Source organism: Martes martes (assembly GCF_963455335.1).
Source record: "Martes martes genome assembly, chromosome: 16".
NCBI classification, from domain to species: domain Eukaryota; kingdom Metazoa; phylum Chordata; class Mammalia; order Carnivora; family Mustelidae; genus Martes; species Martes martes.
This window is the reverse complement of record NC_137904.1, coordinates 46,773,897-46,794,461: the sequence shown is the minus strand read 5'-3', so window position 1 is coordinate 46,794,461 and position 20,565 is coordinate 46,773,897. Positions and strand designations below refer to the sequence as shown.

Genomic DNA, 20,565 nt, shown 5'->3' with positions numbered 1-20,565 from the left:
CTGCTTGTGTTCCCCTCTCTCGCTGCATCTACTTCTGTCAAATAAATAAAATCTTAAAAAGAAATTAAAAATGTATTATCATTTATATTAACACTCAAAGTGAAATATTGAAATATAAATCTAACAAAATATGTATAAGAACTATATGAGGAAAACTACAAAACTCTGAGAAAAGATATCAAAGAACTACCTAAATGGAGAGATTTCCATGTCCATGGATAGGAAACCTCAATATTGTTTTGGGGTTTTAAAAAAGATATTTTATTTATTTATTCATTTATTTGAGAGAGAAGCAGAGAGACCAAGCATGAGTGGGGGGAAGGGGCAGAAGAAAAGGGACACACAAGCAGACTCCCCACGGACTGAGGAACCCAACACAGAGCCCAATTCCATGACCCCAACATCATGGCTTGAGCTCAAGTCAAATATTTAACTCACAGAGCCACCCAGGCACCCCAGAAAGCTCAATATAGTTAAGATGGCATTCTTGCCAGGCGCCTGGGTGGCTCAGATGTTTGGGCGTCTGCCTTTGGCTCAGGTCATGATCCCTGGGTCTTGGAATCAAGTCCTGCATGGGGCTCCCTGCTTGGTGGGGAGCCTACTTCTCCCTCTGCCTCTCTCTCTCTCTCTCTCTCTCTCTCTGTCTCTCATGAATGAATAAATAAAATCTTTAAAAAAAAATGTCATTCTTGCCATTTTGATCTATAGTTTCAAAGCAGTCCCAATCAAACTGCCATCAGGTTATTTTGTGGCTATTGACGAACTTCTTCTAAGGTTTCTATGGAGACAAAAACGACCTAGAATAGCCAAGACAATATTGAAGGAGAAGAACACAATTGGAGAACTGATACTACTTGACTTCAAGACATACCATAAAGCTACAGTAATCAAGACAGTGTGGTATTGGTCAAAGAATAGACAGATCAATGGAACATAATGGAGAGCCCAGAAGTAGACCCACATAAATATAGTCAACCGTCTGACAAAAGAGCAAAAGCAATACAACAGAGGAAAGCAGTCTTTTCAACAAGTGGTGCTAGACATCCACATGCAAAAAAATTTAATCTAAGTAGACCTTATATCTGTCATCAAAAAATTAACGCAAAATGGATCATAGCCTTAAATATAAATTACAAACCTATAGGGGCGCCTGGGTGGCTCAGTGGGTTAAAGCCTCTTGCCTTCTGCTCAGGTCACGATCCCAGGGTCCTGGGATCAAGCCCTGAGCTCTCTGCTCAGCAGGGAGCCTGCCTACCCCCGCCTCAACCCCTGCCTGCCTCTCTGCCTACTTGTGATTTCTGTCTGTCAAATAAATAAAATCTTAAAAAAAAAATTACGAACCTATAAAACTCCAAGATAACATAGGAGAAAACCTAGATGACCTTGGATGTGGTGATCACTTTTTAGACACAACACCAAAGGCATGAAAGACAAAATCGATAAACTGGATTTTATTAAAATAAGAAAAAAGTTCTGCTCTACAAAAGACAGTGTCGAGAGAATGAGAAGACAAGCCACAGACTGGGAGAAAATACTTGCAAAAGATATGTCTGATATCAGACTATTATTGAAAATACACAAAGAAGGGGCACCTGGGTGGCTCAGTGGGTTAAAGCCTCTGCCTTTGGCTCAGGTCATGATCTCAGAGTCCTGGGATCGAGCCCCACATCGGGCTCGCTGCTCAGCAGGGTGCCTGCTTCCACCTCTCTCTCTCTCTCTCTCTGCCTGCCTCTCTGCCTACTTGTGATCTCTGTCTGTCAAATAAATAATTTTAAAAAAATGAAAATACACAAAGAAGACTTAAAAGTCGACAAGAAGAAAATGAACAACCTGATGAAAAAATGGGCAAAAGATCTGAACAGAGATCTCACCAAAAAAGATCTGCAGAGGACAACTAAGCATGTGAAGATATTTGATATCATATGCCATTAAGGAATTGCAAATTAAAATAATGAGATATCACTACACATCTATTAGAATGGCTAAAATCCAAAAACATTGACAACGCCATTTGGCAATATTATATGTCCAATATATTTATATTCTTTGATACAGGAATTCCACTCCTGGAAATATACCCAGAAGGAATGAATCCATATATCCACAAAAAGATATGCACAAGAATGTTTGAAGCTGCTTTATTCTTTTTTTTTTTTTTAAGATTTAATTTACTTATTTGACAGAGAGAGATCACAAGTAGGCAGAGACGCAGGGTGAAGCAGGCTCCCTGTTGAGCAGAGAGCCCAATGCAGGGCTAGATCCCAGGACCCTGAGATCATGACCTGAGCTGAAGGCAGATGCTTAACCCACTGAGCCACCCAGGTGCCCCGAACCAACTTTATTCTTTTTTTTTTTTTTAAAGATTTTATTTATTTATTTGACAGACAGAGATCACAAGTAGGCAAAGAGGCAGGCAGAGAGAGAGGAAGGGAAGCAGGCTCCCCGCTGAGCAGAGAGCCCGACTCGACTCGGGGCTCAATCCCAGGACCCTGGGATCACCACCACCTGAGCCGAAGGCAGAGGCTTTAACCCACTGAGCCACCCAGGCGCCCCCAACTTTATTCTTAATAATCAAAAACTAGATACAACCCAAATGACAACTGAAGGCAGAAAGGAATACAATGGAATACTGCGTAGCAACGAAAACTAAGGAACCATGGCTACATTCAACATCACAAATTAATCTCAAGACATAACATTGAGTGAAATAGGTTGCGTGTAAAGGAGTTACATAGGTATGATTCTTCATATATGAACTCCAGAAACAGACTCTATGGCAATGGAGCTCAGAACTGGTGACATCTGGAGGGGAATATTGACTCTGAGGAAGCTTCCTAGATAGTAGAAACTCTCATACCTTGATCTGGGTGGCAGTTACATTATATATATGTACACATGTATAAAAAGCAAACAGGAAACTTAAAATGTGGGTACTTTGTTATCTGTAAAAGAAAAAAAGGAAAAAACTTATCAATTTTAATTTTTTTACCCATTAAAAAAAGAAAAAATCAGGAGCATCTGGGTGGCTCAGTCATCAGGCTGCTGCCTTCCCTCAGGTCAGGGATCAGCCCCACATCCGGCTTCTTGCTGAGCAGGAGGCCTGCTTCTCCCTTTCCCACTTCCCCTCCCCCTACTTGTGTTCCCTCTCTAGCTGCGTCTGTCAGATACATAAAATCTTTAAAAGCAATAAATAAAAGGAACACCCAAAAACTTAAAAAAAAAAAAAGAAAGAAAGAAAAGAAAGACAGGGGCGCCTGGGTGGCTCAGTTGGTTAAGCATCTGCCTTTGGCTCAGGTCATGATCCCTGGGTCCTGAGGTCCTGGGATCAAGCCCCTGGTCAGGCTCCCAGCTCCGTGGGGAGTCTGCTTCTCCCCCTCCCTATGCCCCTCCCTATTGCTAGTGCAGGAGCCCCACCCCCTCTCTCTTGCTTCTGGCAAATAAATAAATAAAATCTTTAAGAGAAAATGAAAAAAGTAATAAGGGACAGCAGCTTAGGGGGAAAAAAAAGGGAAGTCTTTATGTCATCATCTTGAATAAACATTAAAAAACAGAACATTTCCAATATATATTAAAATACATTACTTTGAAAATAATGTTCATCTGTGTACCATCAAATAAATAAATAAATAAAATCACTCCATGTTCCCCAGGAATTCAAGCACCACACTTTGGTTAACGCATTCCAGGCACACTAGGGGTTTGATGGGAGCTGGTGCTGGGATATTGGCAACCTGGGGAAGGGCTGGGGCCAAGTGGAGCGGGTGTAGCTAGGATTATGACTTGTTGGTAACAAGTCATAATTGGGCTGGGCTTGTGGAATGCTGAGGCTCTGCTTCAAGGTACAGGGCAGAAAACTGGAAGGGAGGGAGGGGAAATTGGGAGAGGGGGCAAAGAAAAAGGACCAAGGGCAGATTCCCTCATGCTCTGGCCCATAGCCCAAGTCCTAGACTCCTGACCTCACCAGAGACGCAATAGATGTAAAACAAGGCAGTTGGTTTCCAAGTGGGAAGAGTGCCAGCCATGATTTTTGCAGCCCAAGGAATGAAAAATCAATAATAATCATTTTTATGATTCATGTTCATCCTGTTTCATTCCAGAACACTTTACCGAAAGGCCCCTTGGCCCAGCCAAGAAGGTTAGGGCCAGGAGCCAGGACACCTGGACTCCAGATCTCTATGTGGAAGACTTGGGCCTTTCTTGGGATCTAAGATTCTCAATTGTGGCAAGTGACATTATGGAGAATTCTACAGTTTACGTATCTGTCCTCTCAGTTGACTCTCCAACCCTGGGAAGGAAAGCAGAGAACACAGGATTGCTATTCTTTTATAGACAAGGAAACAGGAACAGAGGAGGTTAAAAGACTTGATCAAACACGCAGTGTTTAAGGTGGGGAAGCTCAGGTGGGAGCTGTGACTTCTGACTCCAAACCCTTTACTCTTTACCAGTCAAAATAAGAAAGGAAGTTCCTGCCTTCTCCAAGTACAGTCTGAGAAGGATTGAGTCTACACAAAACGCCCTGGGTATGTTCCAAGGGCAGACCTGGATTTGTGGAGACTTGACTTGCAGAGTGGACGGGGGTCTTTAACAGAAATCATACCAAACGATGAAATAAAATTAAGAATGGGGCACTGCACAGGTCCCACAGATGAGGGGCCATTAGCTCCAGGTTCATTAGCAACAAGGTAAATCGGCCTCTCCTACGCGCCCTGCCCACTCAAAAATCCGGTCACACCAGATCTTAACAGGGGTTTCCTCTCTGTTTGTAAAACGTGGCAGATGTGGGCTGTGGAAGCCCTGGGAAAGGAATCTCATTCCTCCCAGGAGACAGGAGGAATTACAGCGGCAGGGCGGCCGCTGAGTGAGGACAGAAAAGGCTGCGTGCCAGGGGAGAGTCCAGAGGGGCTGGTGACCCAGCTGGCCGCGACGTGGGCAGTCAGCAGCGTTGGCGTGGGAGACTGACCGCCGGGGAGCCCCCGGAGTCTGGAGCAGTGGGGCTACCGAGGGAGCGACGGCCCAGACTGCGGGCGAGCCGGTGGGAAGCCGCCGCTCTTCAGTCTCCTGGCTCCCTGCGTTCCTGACAACCCTTCCTCCGAGGAGGAGCGGAGGCAGAGGCGGACGACCACGGCCGACGGCAGTGGAAGGGTGGATGGTGGTCCCAGCCCAGGCCTTTTCGATCCCCGGCCCGCGGGACGGTGGAGTGCCGGAGGCCTACGCGAAGGCTGCCCCGCGGCTGCTCGGGCGGCGAGACCGGGTGCCAGGCTCCCCTCGCGGCTCCCCGCCACCGCAGGGGGGAGAAGCGGGGGGAGCGGCGCCCGCGGCCTGCTTTCCCAGGGCTGGCCAAGCCTTTTTGACAAGCTGATTGCATGGCGGGGATTGGCTGGTTCGGGCGTGACGCCGGTAACAACAAAGGTGGAGTTGGAAGAAATTAGATTAAAGGAGAGGGGGGAAAAAAATTAAAGGGGGAGCTGGCTGGGGACAGGAGGCAGAGACCGAGGGGGAGATGCGCGAAGCGCGGTCTCCCGGCTCCCACTTCGCCCCAGAAGCCCCTTCGCGCAGACCCACCGGCATCAGGCTCTCCAACCCAGCCCCGGCCGAACTACCGAAACCAGGGTGGGGGTGGGGATGGCTGCTGCTTCTTGAGAAATCCCCCTAATTCCCACCCTGACACCCCTTGCTACGGCCCAGGGGGAGAACTTTTTGCTCGGACACCTCGGATCTTAAACCCGGCGGAGGTGAGGGGCTTTGAGAACGACGAGAGGCTCGCTCTAAAACCCGGAAGGCCCTCGCGGGGAGCCGAGATCCGGCGAGGCGGGGTGCTCCCCGGGTTTTTCAATGTGTTGCAAATCTAAGAGCTTCTTTCTTGCCTTTTTTTTTTTTTTTGTAACACCCCCCTTTTATCCCCCCCACCCCCTCGCTCTGGCTTCAGGGTTGCAAAAGCAAAGAGCAATAAAAAAAAAAAAAAAAAAAAAAAACCCGCGCACACACTCAGACACACACCAGTGGCGACAGGGGAGAGTTGGAAAGACGCAGGAGAGAAGCAGGAGGCAGGAGGCAGCGGGGAGGGAGCAATGGGAGCGGGAAGCAGGCAGGTTCCCTCGCAAATCCCCCTCCGGCCCCACGTCGCTTCGCCGGCCCCGGCAGGGGAGCAAGGAGCCGGGCTAGCAGATGGAGGAGTGGAGCTCGCTCTAGGCAGCGGGCTTGGCCGGAGAATGGAGGAGCCGCCAAGCGACCGGCTGATTGGAAGAGAAACGCAGAGCGATGGAGGCGGGGGTAGGAGGACGATTTCTCTGCGGGGACTGGCGGCGGCGTATACGCCCGGGTCGGGCGCTGCAGAGCTTGGCTAGCTTTCAACCCGCGCTCGCCGGCTCCAGCCCCGCGCGCCCCCACCCCCAGCCCTCCCGGCGGCTCCGCAGGTGAGTGCGAGCTGGGGGCAAAAAACCCCAAAAGTCTCAACACGCCCGCCCTGCCCCCCCCCCCACACCAAAAAAAAAAAAAAAGAAAGAAAGAAAAGCATTTTTTTTCTTTTTCTTTTTTTATTTTCGTGCAGCCCCCATCGCTGGTGGGAGGGAAGGGGGTGAGGCTGAGTGGCCCGGAGGAGGCGGAGGGGCCAGGCGAGGCCGGGGTGGCCCGGGAGGCGGCGGCGCCGAGGCGGCTCTGACGGGCGAGCGCTCGGAGCGGCGCTGCGCTGCGCCGAGGCGGGCGGGCGGGCGGAGCGGGGCGGGCGGAGCGCGGCGCGTGGGGCTCGCCATTAGCCGTCGCTCCGCTTCGCCATCTCGGGCTTTGTCTGGCGACTCGCGGCCCCGGCGTCGGCTGCGGCGGAGCTGCGGCTCCGCTCTTCGGCCCGCCGCACCCCTAGGTGCTCCTGGCCTGCGCTCCCATTCACACGCTCGGTAAGTGAGCCCGGGTTCCGCGGATTTCGGGGGAGAGGGGTTGTGCGAGTGGCGGCGCCGCCGATCTCCATGCGCCCGGGCAGGCCTGGGGAGCCATGCCGGGCTGGATTGAACCGGCTCCCAGCGCGGCTCCTCTGCCGAAGCCCATCGCCCCCTTGCTGTTTCCGGGGTGTAAGGAGCAAAGGGTTTTTGTTTTTTTTTTCCTTAAATTTGTAGGGAGGGCATTTTGTACGGCTAAATTTTTTTTTTTTTTTAAGTTTCGCGTGTGTGCTGTTCGGCAGCAGGGGACCGCGAGGTAGGCGCCGAAGCTTGGCGCCGCGATGGGCGTGCGTGCGCCCCAAGCCGGTGGCCACGCTCCGGGGAAGAGGGTGGGCGCGGAGCGCCCGCTCCAGGAGGCGGGAGAGGGGAGCGAGGGAGGACTGCCGTGGAAGCCCGAATCTGAGCTGGGAGGACTTGGGGGAGAGCTCCGAAGCAGGGCTGCGGGCACCCCTTAGCCTCCCCGGCCGCCGGGGGGCCCTCCGGGCACCCTCTCTGCGGCCGCGCCTCGCGCCCTCCCTCCAGCGCGGGCCGAGCCTGCTAGTTCCCCCGCGGGTCTGGCGAGGTCGCTCTCGGCGCCCGCCCGCCCGCCTGGGCTCCGAGCCCCGCCGCCATCCGGGCGGCTGCGTGTCTCCCTGCCCCGGCCCCCCCCTCCCCGGCGGCGGCGGCGGCAGCAGCAGCAGCCGCCGCCACCACCACTACCACCACCACTACCACCACCACCACCCCCCTCCCCTCCTTCCTTCCCTCCGCCTCGGCCGCCCGGGTCCCCCCAGCTCCCGCCCCTCCTCCCAGCTGCCCCCCGCGGAGCCCGCCCGGGCAGGCTGTGGGAGGGAGCGGAGCCGGCGAGGCGGGCGGGCTGGCGCTCGCTCCCCGGGGGTCGGTGTGCGCTCTACGGGGAAGGACGCGCTCGCTGCCCCGCTTCTCCCGCCCCCCCCTCCCGCTCCTCCTCCTCCCTTCTCCCTCCTCCTCCCCGCTCCGGCGGCGGAGGCTGCGGCGGCGGCGGGGGGTGTGCGAGCTGAGGCCGGGGCCGGCGGGCGGGCGGCGGGCGGGCTGCCTGCAGGCGGAGGGCGCTGTGCTTTGTGCTTTTCGCCGCGAGGAGCAGCAGGCAGCAGCAGCCACAGCCGCCGCCGCCACAGCAGCAGCCGCCGCCCCAGCGCCGCCGCCGCCGCCGCGCCCGGAGGAGGAGCCGCTGCCGCCGCGGGAGGGAGCTGCGGCTGTGCCCGGCCGAGCGGGGGAGGGCGCCGCAGCTCAGAGCCGGGGAGGGAGCCGCCGGAGCGGGAAGCCCGGAGGCCGCGCTGCGCCGGGTAACCGAGGTGGCTGAGGACGCGCGCCGGGGTCGGGGCCGGGGCCGGGCGGCGGGGAGCGAACCGCGGGTGCCGTAGACACCGGGGGGCACCCGGGGCGCCCTCCAGGCAGGGGGCTGGACGAAAGAGGATCAGGGCACTGGAGAGGACGCCGAGAACCGGGGGAGGGGAGGGCAGGAAGCGAGGCCCGAGCCGAGCCCTGGCCGCGGGCAGAGGAGCCCGCGCTTCTCCGAGCCGGCAGGCGCAGTTCTCGCCGGCCGCCGGAGGGGGCGGCGGGGCCGGTGAGCGCTGCGCCCCCGCCTCCCGGCCGCCGTCCTCCCGCCCTCTCCTTGGCTCGGCTCCCCGGAGGCCGGGGCGGGGGCGCCGGCGGGGCTGGGCCGCAAGCTCGGGGGAGGAGGCGGCGGTTCCCGCCGTGGTCGCGCCTCTGCGCCGGGCTCCTTCGTGCGCGTCGGGGTGGCTGGGCGGTGGCGGCGCCTCTGGCCTGGGTGGGTGGCTCGGGGGCGGGGGGCAGGCTGGGCCGCTTCTCTCCGGCTACTCGCCCGCCTGGGCGGGCGGGGACGGCGTCGGGAGCCCGAGAAGGGGGGGCGACGGGAATCCGGATCCGGTCCCCGGGGGCGGTGCGGCCGCTGCGCTCCGGGCCCGGCGGCGGCTGCGCTGCGTCCGGGTCCCCGCCGGGTTGCGGAGGCGGGGGGAACCGGCCGGGGGGAGGCGGGAGGAGGAGACTGCGGCGCGTGCCCGCTTCCTCGGCCGCGCGCGCCCTTTACCCGCCCTTCCTCCTCCCCCGCCCTCCAGCCTGGGGCCTCCCCGGGGCGGGCGCACAGAGGAGGAGGAGATTTTTTTTTTTTTTTTTTTTTTTTTTGCCCGGGTGGGGGAAGGAGGGCGGAGGGCGGGCGCTAGCTGCACGCGGGAGCTGGGAGCAGTCTCTCGCGTGGGCAGGGGAGGGCGCACGCGGTGGAGCCGGACTGCAGGGGCGCGCGGGGTGGGGGGCGCACTCCCACACCCACCGACCCATTAGGTCCGCTAGGGTCTTGGCAGGGTCTCCGCGAGAGTGTGGACTTGTGCCCCCCCTCCCCTTTGGGGGAGGGAGGAATAGAAAGTCTCTCACCTCGCATCCCCGCCTGAGTGGGGACTGGTGTCTCTCCTAAAGGGTGAGGTGGTTTTGACCGCGGGTTGCCCGGCCAGCACGACCCAACGAGGTGGCTGGAGGAGGTGGTTGGACGGCTAAAGAATGAACGGAGAAGCTGACTGCCCCACAGACCTGGAAATGGCCGCCCCCAAAGGCCAAGGTAGGAGCTCTTTAACTTACGTCCTCTTCTCCCACATGGTTGTCTGCAGGGCCCACTCCCCTTGGAAAGGGGTTAGACAGTCTGCATTCTCTGAATTGAGATGAGGGAGGTATATTCAGTTTCCGGAGTCAAGTTTGGCCAAACCCAAATTATTTGGCATCGAGGCTATAAACTGTATTTTTCACACTCCATTCTTCTGCTTAGGGAGAGAGAGAAGAAGGCCTGTGCAGGCCAGAGTGTGTCCTTTCCTCACCCTGTGCCCTGGAATGGGAGGAAGGATGAGGAATGTGGGGGAAGGGGGAGAAGAAAAGGATTGGGAAGGCTTTCCAGGTGTTTTATTGTTATTCAGAGGACAAGGTTTTTGGTGAGGCAGGTGGAGGGAGAGGATATTTTGGTGGTCTGAGGCTCCCAGCCATAGGAGGTCCATAACTAGACCCTACCCTTCCAGTGGGGACTCCCTGTGCATGGGGGCAGGGGGTAGGACGAAGCTGAGCATCTGGCCCTGACTGTGGGACACTGAGAGGAGAGAGGATTATTGTCCCATGTGACCCACCCAGTGGAAACCCTGACCCAGGTTACCAGATGTGAATGGAAATGAAGAGCCCTTTTGACTCCTAGCCCTTGGCTGTCTGTTCTCCCAGCTTACCTTCCAGAGAGGCCTACTAGAGGTGTGTTTTCAATGACTGGAAATAGCTGGTTCCTTTTTTTTTTTTGCCTCCATGGGGAGTTGGACCCAGAAGACAACCCAGAATTCTGGGGGTTCTCTTCTCCCTGGAACCAGGACCCTGAGAGCCTTGCCCACCTGCCAGCCCTATATGGTTTTTCCATTTCCATTCCATTTTCCTTACTTCCCCAAATTATTCATGTCTCTAATGTTAGCTTCCAGCTGTGTTGGAGGGAAATGTCTGCATGGGTTCTCTTTAGTGCCTACACTCCATCCTCTGTCCTTGCACATCTGTGGGATCCCCCTAGAACTTAAACTTGGCATCACATTTAAATGTGTTGTGCCTCCCTGCTTCTCTCCCCTCTCCCAGTAAGTTAGCTGTTTGCCTACCAAGCCCCAAATCGCTGTAACTTCATTCTTTTCTCTTCTCTACAATAAATAGTAGCCTGTGGCAGCCTGGCATGTGATCCTAGTTTTGAAGGAAGCCAGACTTGACTTCAGGTCTGGCTTTCTAGGTATGATACTGTCTGGACTGGACTTCCTGTTTTAATCCATATGGTCACAGTTTTCCCTTATGACTAGGCCATGTCTTGTCTTTGCCTTCAGATCGGAGGTAAACAGGGATTTGGGATGCTCTGGGAAAGTTAAGGACTGGGGAACAGATGAGGGGAAAGCATGAGCTGGGCGTGATTGCCTTTCTCACCCCTCCCCAGACCGCTGGTCTCAGGAAGACATGCTGACTTTGCTGGAATGCATGAAGAACAACCTTCCATCCAATGACAGCTCCAAGTTCAAAACCACCGAGTCACATATGGACTGGGAAAAAGTAGCCTTTAAAGACTTTTCTGGAGACATGTGCAAGCTCAAATGGGTGGAGATTTCTAATGAGGTAACTGACACCCCCCACCCACCACCCCCCCACTTTCCTGACACATCTGTGTGAACCCCTGCCTCAACCTTCCTGGTGGGGGAGAGGAAACAGAAGTCTATAAACAGGAAGGAAAGAGACCAGGCGAGGTGCTCATGTGGTCGCCCTTGCGCATTTGGGAGGTGGCACGGTTGATAGCACTGGCCTAGAGTTCTCAGTTCTGCCACTTTCTAGCTGTGTGGCCTTGAATACTTACCGTCTTGGAGCTTCTGTCGCCTGAGCTGTTCTGGGGAATGAATGAGGTGCTGGCATGGACAACACATCGAGGTCAGGTGGTCACCTTGTTGCTGTCCTTTGGTGTGTACGGACTGCCTGGTCCTCTGCCGGAGGCATGGGCCAGCGTCTGGGTGTCAGGGGCTGAGCTGTGGCTTTTGCCCTCTGCCCCTCCCCCTTCGATAAATTCAGTCTAGTGGAAATTAGAGGAGACCCACTGGCAAAGGGGGGGTACGCTCTGGGGTGGTGTTTCCCTTTCTGAACTTCCCCTTGCACTCACCGCCCTTCTTCCTCCAGGTGAGGAAGTTCCGAACATTGACAGAATTGATCCTTGATGCTCAGGAACACGTTAAAAATCCTTACAAAGGCAAAAAACTCAAGGTGAGTTTCCAGGAGGCAGAGCGTGACCTGCAGGAGAGGAATGGGCCAGAGAAGGGATCCTGTCTGACCTTCACCGTGTCCTTGACCCTCCTTCCAGAAACACCCGGACTTCCCAAAGAAGCCCCTGACCCCTTATTTCCGCTTCTTCATGGAGAAGCGGGCCAAGTACGCGAAGCTCCACCCTGAGATGAGCAACCTGGACCTGACCAAGATTCTGTCCAAGAAATACAAGGAGCTGCCGGAGAAGAAGAAGGTGGGGGGAGGGGGGCGAGGCAGGGAGGAGGGAAGAGGCAGGGAGCAGCTGGTGCATTGTGGGTCAGCCATAATGGGGAGGCTTAGACAGAGGACCTCAGCATTGGGTGGGGTGGGTCACAGAGCAGAGCATAGGGCCTTGGGCAGTCACACTGGACCTCCTCCGCCCGGTTCCCCACATGGTCAGGCACAGGCACTGGCACTGTGGAAGGCATGATAACCCAGACTGTAGCAGGCTCTCAGACCATCCTTCCCCGCCCTAGACAGTCCGCAGTGTTCTCTCATACAGCGCAGCTTCGGGGCTCACGTTCTCATGGTCGGACCAGCCCAGCGGTTCACCCTCTGACAACCCCCCCCCCAACCAACCTTGGTCTCATCTGATGCATGCAGTCAGTATCCCCATACGGGGAACCCCTGGAGAAGGGGTTATGCCAATTGTGTGGACACAGAGCTGAGGCTCTGGAGGGACTTGTGTCCCTGGTCCCGCAGCCAGTGACAGCAGAGCAGGGATCAGGCGCACTTCTCACTGCCCCATGCACATGTGAAGTGGGCTTCCTTCCTCTATGCGCGTGTTTGCCCAAGGATGCACCAGCATCTCTCGTGGCCTCCCACTGTCCTGGGCCATCGGAGATTGTTGACCTTAAGCAGAGGTTGCCCCGGTTTCCCTGGCAGGGTTGGACCCCGTCCCGCACTTTGAATTCAAGTGGACCCTCCCCGCGGCTGGCAGCCAGGCCATGGAGGGGCCTGCTGCTGGGCCCTGAGCGAGATGGGGCCGGGGTTGGGTGGGGGAGATGAACAGCAAGGGTGCTGGGCCGCAAGGCGAGCCAGGGAGAGGTGGCGGTGAGCGGCAGGGGGAGGGAGAGGCGGGCACATCTTCGGGAAGAAGAGACCAGGATACACATAGCTAGCGTGTAGCCTCCCACCTTCCCTGTTTGTGCCCTGTGGCTGTACACTCACCTCCCCCCTTGATTCTGTACTCAAAAAGGAGCCAGCTTGGCGGGGTGCAACCAGCTGTCTACCGCTACTGCCCAGGCCCAGCGGGGGTAGGAAGTGGCGTAGTTGGAGCAGACTGCGCACATGACGCCCAGACACTCAGGGTGTGGGAGGCAGAGGCCCAGGGTCCCAGGACCGGGGAGGGCTAAGACACTATGTGGTAGAGCGGACAGGGTGCTGGCCTGGGGGTCCCAAGACTTGGGCCTGATGATCTGACTATCCCTGAGTTGTTCTGTGCGTGACCTGCGGTAAGTTCCTTTGTTTCTCTGGACCTGGTCTTTGTCTCAGGTGCAGAGGGTAAGCCCAGCTCTGTGCGTGAGTGACTTCTTGTTCCGAGAGCCACTGTTCTGTGTGAGGAGGGCTGAGACTGGGGCAGAGTGGGCTAGGCTCTGCTCCCTGTGTTCCGCAGGAACCACAGGGGAAAGTGAGGCTGTCCCTGTGCCTGATGCCTCTTCTGGGAGAGGCGGGGGTTGGGGCTCAGTTGCTGTGAGTCCCTGGACCCTTCCAAGGCTGACTCTTGTGACTCAGGGAGAAAGGAGAGCTGGACAGTGAGTGGTAGCCAGGACAGGAAGTAGGTAAGGAAAGGAAAGAGGTGGGAAGGGAAGGAAGAGTGAGGAATGAAGAGGCAGGGACAAGACAGGGAGGTAGTTGCGTGATGGCGGGAAAGGAGGCCAGCCTTACAGAAAGCGGTGGAGGAGAAGGAAGAGAAGCCAAGGCAGAGGAGAGCCAGTGGGGTGGGGGAGGGAGGGCTAGAGGACTCTGCCACCGAGGAGCCAGGGAGAAGGTGATGGGAGGGGGTTCAGAATGGGGAAGGCATGTGAAGATAGTAGCCGGGGGACCTGAGGTACTACAAGGTACCACTCAGTGGATCTGGAAGGAAATCCAAATTCAGGGGACCGATCTATTAGAATATCATTTATGTTGTAAGAGTTCGCTCTGGGTGCCTTCAACACTGTTTCCCCTCAGGCCTTGGAAGGACTCGGCCTGCCCCTGGCCCTGTGGGCCGCCTTGGAGGCAGCAGACCAATAGCAGCTGCCACAGACACGGGAGGAGGGAAGAGTAGGGGCAAGACCCACGCCTCCTCCTGACTCATCGTGGGGAGTTTGCGGTGTTGGGGGAGGGGGAGGTAGGGTCAGGGGGAGTCTAGCCCTGTCACTGCTCGTGTGACTGGGCAAGGCCTGGTCCTGCTTCTGGGACTCTCCCTCTCTTAGCAGGAGAGACCAGGACATAGGATGTGTCCTGGGAGACCCCTGTAGCTCCCACTGTCTGGTTCTAAGCCGGCAGTCTGGGCTACGGTTGAGTCTCCCCAACCCACTGGAAGGCAGGCCACCATCCCCTGCCAGCTCACGCCACCCTGTGTCTGTCCACGTCACCACTGGGAGGCAAAATAGCTAGCAAGGAGCGCTCAGTGGCTTTTATAGCTCAGGCTTTGGGTCGTGGATGACCCTGTCCCCTCCTCCCCCAGATGAAGTATATTCAGGACTTCCAGAGAGAGAAACAGGAGTTCGAGCGAAACCTGGCCCGGTTCAGGTAAGGCAGTGGAGCCTGGAGGAGGGCCACAGGGCACTGGGTGTGGCAGGATAGGGTAACCCCAACCAGAGCATTGAGCTTGCCTTCTGAGGTGTGGAAGATGGACGGGTCACATGTTGACCCTAGCGGGTCAGACTCAAGGGCAGGGACAAGCAGGTAGCTACTGTCCCACTAGGCCCCAATGGATAGGCCGTGGAGCCTTGGTGGGTGGGGCAGCTAGCCGGGGTCTCCCTGGCAGGGTCCCCCGCACCCACTGACTGTTGCTCCCCACGCCCTGGCTAGGGAGGATCACCCTGACCTAATCCAGAATGCCAAGAAGTCGGACATCCCCGAGAAGCCCAAAACCCCCCAGCAGCTGTGGTACACCCACGAGAAGAAGGTGTATCTCAAAGTGCGGCCAGATGTGAGTGTCCGGCCCAGGGGCAGGGATGGAGGGCGCACGGTGGTGGCAAGGGGGGAGCCGCGCCAGGTCGGCCGGGCATGGTGCAGGGGAGCAGGAGAGGAGGCCCCTCCCCAGGGGTGGGCTGCATGGACAGGGCCTGGGCCAGCTGGCGTGCGAGTGTGTGCGTGCGTGCGTGCGTGAGCCTGTCCCCTTGCACCTAGGCGGTACCCCCGCCTCTCCATTTTCCCCTCCTGGCCTGTGGGGGACACTCATGTGACCTCCTGTGGCCTGAGGGGGCGGGGGCCTCTGTGCCCCCCTCCCCCCTCCCCTTCCCCTTCCCCGGGCTGCCTGTGTGTGTCTGACGGCTTTTGGTTTGCAGGCCACTACGAAGGAGGTGAAGGACTCCCTGGGGAAGCAGTGGTCTCAGCTCTCGGACAAAAAGAGGCTGAAATGGATTCATAAGGCCCTGGAGCAGCGGAAGGAGTACGAGGTTAGGCTTCCGCTGCGCTCCTCCCCGTCCGGCTCTTCAAGAGCCTCTGCCCTCCGACTCTGCGGCCTCCGCACTCTGCGGGAGGCAGTCGTTCCCTGTTCCTCTGTTGAGGGAGGGGCCTTCTGGGCCCCTTGCCTCTGCCCCTACCTTCCCTGCCCCCCTCCCCATCATGAGATCTCAGGCTAGGGCAGGGCAGGGCGCCATGTCTCGTGTGACGGAGCAGACACACGGCCACCCCCCAGCTTTTGCTCCCTGCCTCCCCTCCCCAGCGGCTCTCCCCGCCCCAGCCCCCCCTGCTAACCCCACCCCCCCGTTGCCCTCCGTCCCCCCACCTCACTCTGCAGGAGATTATGCGTGACTATATCCAGAAGCACCCTGAGCTGAACATCAGTGAGGAGGGCATCACCAAGTCCACCCTCACCAAGGCCGAACGCCAGCTCAAGGACAAGTTTGATGGGCGACCCACCAAGCCACCTCCGTAAGCGCCACCCCCTGGGGTGGGGGGTGGGGGGATGAGTGGGCCAGTGGGCATCGAGGGATTCCAGACAGCAGAAGACCTCGGCCAGGCTCCGGAGTTGAGGAAGCCCCCTGGTCCCTCAGGGAGGAGGCTCAGGGGGGATCGAGTCTCCTTTCCCGCCGGTTCTGACAGGAACAGCTACTCCCTGTACTGCGCCGAGCTGATGGCCAACATGAAGGACGTGCCCAGCACGGAACGCATGGTGCTCTGCAGCCAGCAGTGGAAGCTGCTGTCCCAGAAGGAGAAGGACGCCTACCACAAGAAGTGTGACCAGGTGAGCCGTGCGGAGGGCGACTGCTGGAGACGCTTAGGCCTGGCCTTGGGACTTTGAAGCCGGAAATCTGGCCCTGGCGAGGGGTCCGTCAGTGGCCGGGCAGACGGATCTCGGGCCCCTCCCCGCTCCAGACTCGGTGCTGCGCGAGGTTTGGCATCTGGGCTGTGGAGGGAGATGAGGCCCCGTCCTGGCTCTGGACGTTTTGTAGAGGGTTATGGTGCCTTGAGAATCAGCGGGTTCGTTCCCAGACTGACCCGACTCTCTTTCTGTTCCCAGAAAAAGAAAGATTACGAGGTAGAACTGCTCCGTTTCCTAGAGGTAAGTGTTCTGTAGGCGGGACGTTGGGCAGACAGAGGCCTTGGGGTTAAGGCCCTTTGGACCACCCCCACCCCCCCCATCCCCCCCGGGAGCCAGCTGGCAGCCCCACGCCACGCCTTGTCTCTGGACCAGAGCCTGCCTGAGGAGGAACAGCAGCGGGTCCTGGGGGAGGAGAAGATGCTGAGCATCAACAAGAAGCAGGCCACCAGCCCAGCCTCCAAGAAGCCCTCGCAGGAAGGGGGCAAGGTACGCAGGGGCACGACTGACTGGGGGGTAGGCGGGGGAAAGTGGGCCTACCCGCCATCACCCCCACGGCCCCCGACCTCCTTTGTCCACCTCCAGGGCGGCTCGGAGAAGCCTAAGCGGCCGGTGTCAGCCATGTTCATCTTCTCTGAAGAGAAGCGGCGGCAGCTTCAAGAAGAGCGGCCTGAGCTCTCGGAGAGCGAGCTGACCCGCCTTCTGGCCCGCATGTGGAACGACTTGTCGGAGAAGAAGAAGGTCGGGGTCCTGCCTGCTTGTCCCCCAGGGTCTAGCTGCACTGCCTCAGCCTTGGCCTGTGCGGGCCCCGGTTGTGCCTGGGCTAGGACGCCAGGGCTGGGAGTTCAGCAGGCCGGAAGGCGGGAAGCTCTCTGAGGAGGGCCTCGGCTCCCCCGGGGAGCAGAGCTGGTCGGGGAGCAGAGCTGGTCCTGGAGCAGAGCTGGTTGGCGAGCCAGGCTGGAGACCTCTGCACCAGCCCACGCCTCCTTCAAGGAGCCGCCGGCCCTGCCCTGGCCCAGGGGGAAGAGCCTTCCAGAGCTGGATGGGGAACGCGCGCCCCCTGGGGGCGGCGGGAAGGCTGACGCCCCTGCTCTCCCTCCGCAGGCCAAGTACAAGGCCCGGGAGGCGGCGCTGAAGGCCCAGTCTGAGAGGAAGCCGGGTGGGGACCGTGAGGAACGGGGCAAGCTGCCAGAGTCGCCCAAGAGAGCCGAGGAGATCTGGCAACAGAGCGTCATCGGGGACTACCTGGCCCGCTTCAAGGTGGCAGGGAGCCTGAAAGGGGTGGTTCCGCTGCCTGCCTACCACTGCTGCCCCCAGCCCCAGGTGACCCCTCCCATAGCTGACACCCTTGTTTGTCTCCAGAATGACCGGGTGAAGGCCTTGAAAGCCATGGAGATGACCTGGAACAACATGGAGAAGAAGGAGAAACTGATGTGGATTAAGAAGGCAGCCGAAGACCAAAAGCGATACGAGGTGGGAAGAAGGGCTCAGCTGGTTAGCGCAGGGTGGGGGCAGGGGGGCATGGTGGGCTCAGTGGACCCTGGGCCACCTCCCTCCGCTTTGGGGGTCAGAGTACCCTTGCCTCAGCGGGTGGGCCGTGGAGCCAGGAGCCCCAGCCTTGGTTGTGTGATCCTGAGCAAACCTCCCACCTTCCTTCTCTGAACCTCAGTCATGCATCAGTAGAGGGGGCAGTGATACCGGTCACACGAGCGTGGCTGTGACAAGCACTTTCGAGCAGCGGCGCCTGACCCAGGTGTGAGCTGTGAGGACGTTGCTCCCTAGCCGTGCCTCCGTTTCCCAGGCACTGATGGCATGGGGCGGGAGGTAGAAATACTTCTGGGTGTGGGGTGGAGTGCGCGTGACCCTTCTGGGTGTCCCCGCAGAGAGAGCTGAGTGAGATGCGGGCACCCCCCGCCGCTGCGAACTCCTCCAAGAAGATGAAGTTCCAAGGAGAACCGAAGAAGCCTCCCATGTGAGTCAGAGGGCCGCAACCCACGCTGGCTTCGGGGAGGATCATGGCTAACGGGTGGCCGTCTTGGCGTCCTAACCCTCCCTGCACCGCCCCACCTCCTAGGAACGGTTACCAGAAGTTCTCCCAGGAGCTGCTGTCCAACGGGGAGCTGAACCACCTGCCACTAAAAGAACGAATGGTGGAGATCGGCAGCCGCTGGCAGCGCATCTCCCAGAGCCAGAAGGAGCACTACAAGAAGTTGGCAGAGGAGCAACAGAAGCAGTACAAAGTACACCTGGACCTCTGGGTCAAGGTGAGAGGGCTGGGGACCCTTGGAAGAAGGCAGCGGTGTCTGACTGGTCTGCATTCGTGATTTCGTTCAGCATCCCAGCAGTCCTGTAGGGCAGTGACTACTATCGGGGGAAGAAACCAAGGTTCAGAGAGGTTAAGTAATTTATCCAAGGTCACACTGCTAGTAAGTAGAATAATCCAAATCAGATTGCCTTTTCCTCCCTCCAGCTGGGACCAGAGGACCTCTCCCAGGCTCTGGTTTGGCCCCAAGCTTCTGCGCTGCTCCCCTTCTGCACCTTGGTTGAGCAATCAGATCTGTAACATGGGGAGAGTCACCTGTGTCTGCCCCCAGCTATCCAGCCGGGTCAGCCAGGGACCCTGGGAGATTGTGGGGGTTAAGTGTCCAGAGATTTGGGGAGCCCCGGATCCCCTCCTCTGGGGCTCGAGGCTATGGAGCCCTCCCGGGAGCAGGAGTGATGATGCGAGGCTATGGTGGTTGTTGTGGGGGGCTGCTCTGAGCTGAGGAAGGACTTACTCTGGAAGTTCCACTTGGGTACAACAGTAGGAGGGACATGAAAACCGATAGTCCTGGGACGGGGTGGCTTTGAAAAGGATTCGGGGCATCTCCAGCAGTAGCACTGGAGCTGTGTGCTCGGACCCGGGTCGGGGGCTGTGTGTATGGGGAGAGCGGCCAGGGTAGAACAGGGTAACGGTACGTGAGGGCTTAGCCCCCTGCCTGGCACTCAGCCCGCATACTCGGTCAGTGCGGGTGGCGTGCCAACCTTTACCTTCTTCTCTGTCTCCCGCAGAGTCTGTCTCCCCAGGACCGTGCGGCCTATAAAGAGTACATCTCCAATGTGAGTCTGGGAGCAGGGCAGTGCAGGGGACAGGGAGGGTTTGGGGGGGGTGTTGTCTGGCACTCACGGCTGCTCCTTTGTCTGCATCGCCGTCCTTGCCTACAGAAACGTAAGAGCATGACCAAGCTGCGAGGCCCGAACCCCAAGTCCAGCCGGACTGCCTTGCAGTCCAAGTCGGTAAGGAGCTCCTCCCAGACGGGGTGAGGGGTGTCCCTGGAGCCCGGAGGGGTGTGGCAGGACCACCCCTGATGTGCCTCCGCCCCTCCCAGGAGTCTGAGGAGGATGATGAAGAGGATGAGGAGGATGAGGACGAGGATGAAGAGGAGGAGGACGACGAGAACGGGGACTCCTCAGAGGACGGGGGGGACTCCTCTGAGTCGAGCAGTGAGGATGAGAGCGAGGACGGAGATGAGGTCAGGCCGCGGGGCATGGTGGGGGAGGGGGGTCTTGCCAGGCCTGGCCCGTGGTCACCGCATTCCTTGCCCCCCAGAATGAGGAGGATGACGAGGACGAGGACGACGACGAGGATGACGATGAGGACGAGGACAATGAGTCTGAGGGCAGCAGCTCCAGCTCTTCCTCCTCGGGGGACTCCTCGGACTCTGACTCCAACTGAGGCCCCGTCCCACCCAGGGCTCCCCTCCCCAACTGACCACCTTTGTTTCTCCCCCATGTTCTGTCCCCTGCCCCCTGGCCTCCCCCACTTTCTTTTTCTTTTTCTTTTTCTTTATTATTATTTTTTTTAAATTTGGTGGGGGAGGGGCTGGAGGAGCCCAGGCCAGGACTCTGCAGCCTCAGAGACATCGGCCCTGGTGGGGGGGCCCTCCAGGGAGCGCAACCATCAGACTGAGCCACCACTGGACCGGCCCGGCCCACCCCTCTTCTGCACTTGCGGTTCCGTCATGGACAATGGACTTGGGAGTGGGGTGGGGGGTCCCAAAGAGTCCGGTGAGGCCCTCCACACCTGCAGCCCAACCCATGGGAGGGTGGAAGCTCCGGGAAGACCCCTCTCTTCCCAGAGGGGCTTGCCGACTGGACCCCTGCGTTGGAACTGGAGGCAGGGAACGTGGGGAGAGGAGGGCAGGAGCCTCAGAAAACGGGCGCCGCCCCCTAGCCCTCTCCCCTGCCCTCTGCAGGAAGGAGCTGCCCATACCCACTCATGGGGGGAGGGGGCAGAAGTGTTTTTTATATATGTGTATATATTTTTTTTTTTAAGCTCTGAGCTGTCAACGAGACGTTTCCTACCGA

General features: G+C 58.1%; 1 protein-coding gene across 14 annotated transcripts; it reads left to right on the top strand.

Moving 5' to 3' along the window:
- The first annotated feature begins 6,048 nt into the window (after positions 1 to 6,048).
- UBTF (upstream binding transcription factor) lies at positions 6,049 to 20,565 on the top strand. Of its 14 annotated transcripts, none has more exons than XM_080825349.1 (22): positions 6,049 to 6,413; positions 9,381 to 9,519; positions 10,897 to 11,072; positions 11,622 to 11,705; positions 11,803 to 11,958; positions 14,416 to 14,480; positions 14,763 to 14,883; positions 15,242 to 15,352; positions 15,697 to 15,830; positions 16,002 to 16,143; positions 16,420 to 16,461; positions 16,594 to 16,707; positions 16,804 to 16,959; positions 17,323 to 17,478; positions 17,581 to 17,691; positions 17,888 to 17,971; positions 18,102 to 18,190; positions 18,293 to 18,482; positions 19,270 to 19,317; positions 19,423 to 19,494; positions 19,587 to 19,730; positions 19,808 to 20,565. In XM_080825349.1, exons 2-22 carry the CDS (start codon positions 9,462 to 9,464, stop codon positions 19,931 to 19,933), a joined length of 2,379 nt encoding a protein of 792 aa, XP_080681475.1. In that variant the 5' UTR covers positions 6,049 to 6,413; positions 9,381 to 9,461; the 3' UTR covers positions 19,934 to 20,565. The 14 variants fall into 14 exon arrangements, with proteins under 14 accessions (XP_080681475.1, XP_080681473.1, XP_080681468.1 ...); XM_080825342.1 differs by lacking the exon at positions 6,049 to 6,413 and adding an exon at positions 6,710 to 6,890; XM_080825348.1 differs by lacking the exon at positions 6,049 to 6,413 and adding an exon at positions 8,158 to 8,242.

Bases quoted from the DNA above. Each gene is read 5' to 3' on its own strand.
- UBTF (XM_080825349.1), top strand. From the start codon at position 9,462: ATGAACGGAGAAGCTGACTGCCCCACAGACCTGGAAATGGCCGCCCCC. The intron at 14,481-14,762 runs GTAAGGCAGTGG...CGCCCTGGCTAG, and splicing joins CGAAACCTGGCCCGGTTCAG to GGAGGATCACCCTGACCTAA. The intron at 18,483-19,269 runs GTGAGAGGGCTG...TGTCTCCCGCAG, and splicing joins ACCTGGACCTCTGGGTCAAG to AGTCTGTCTCCCCAGGACCG.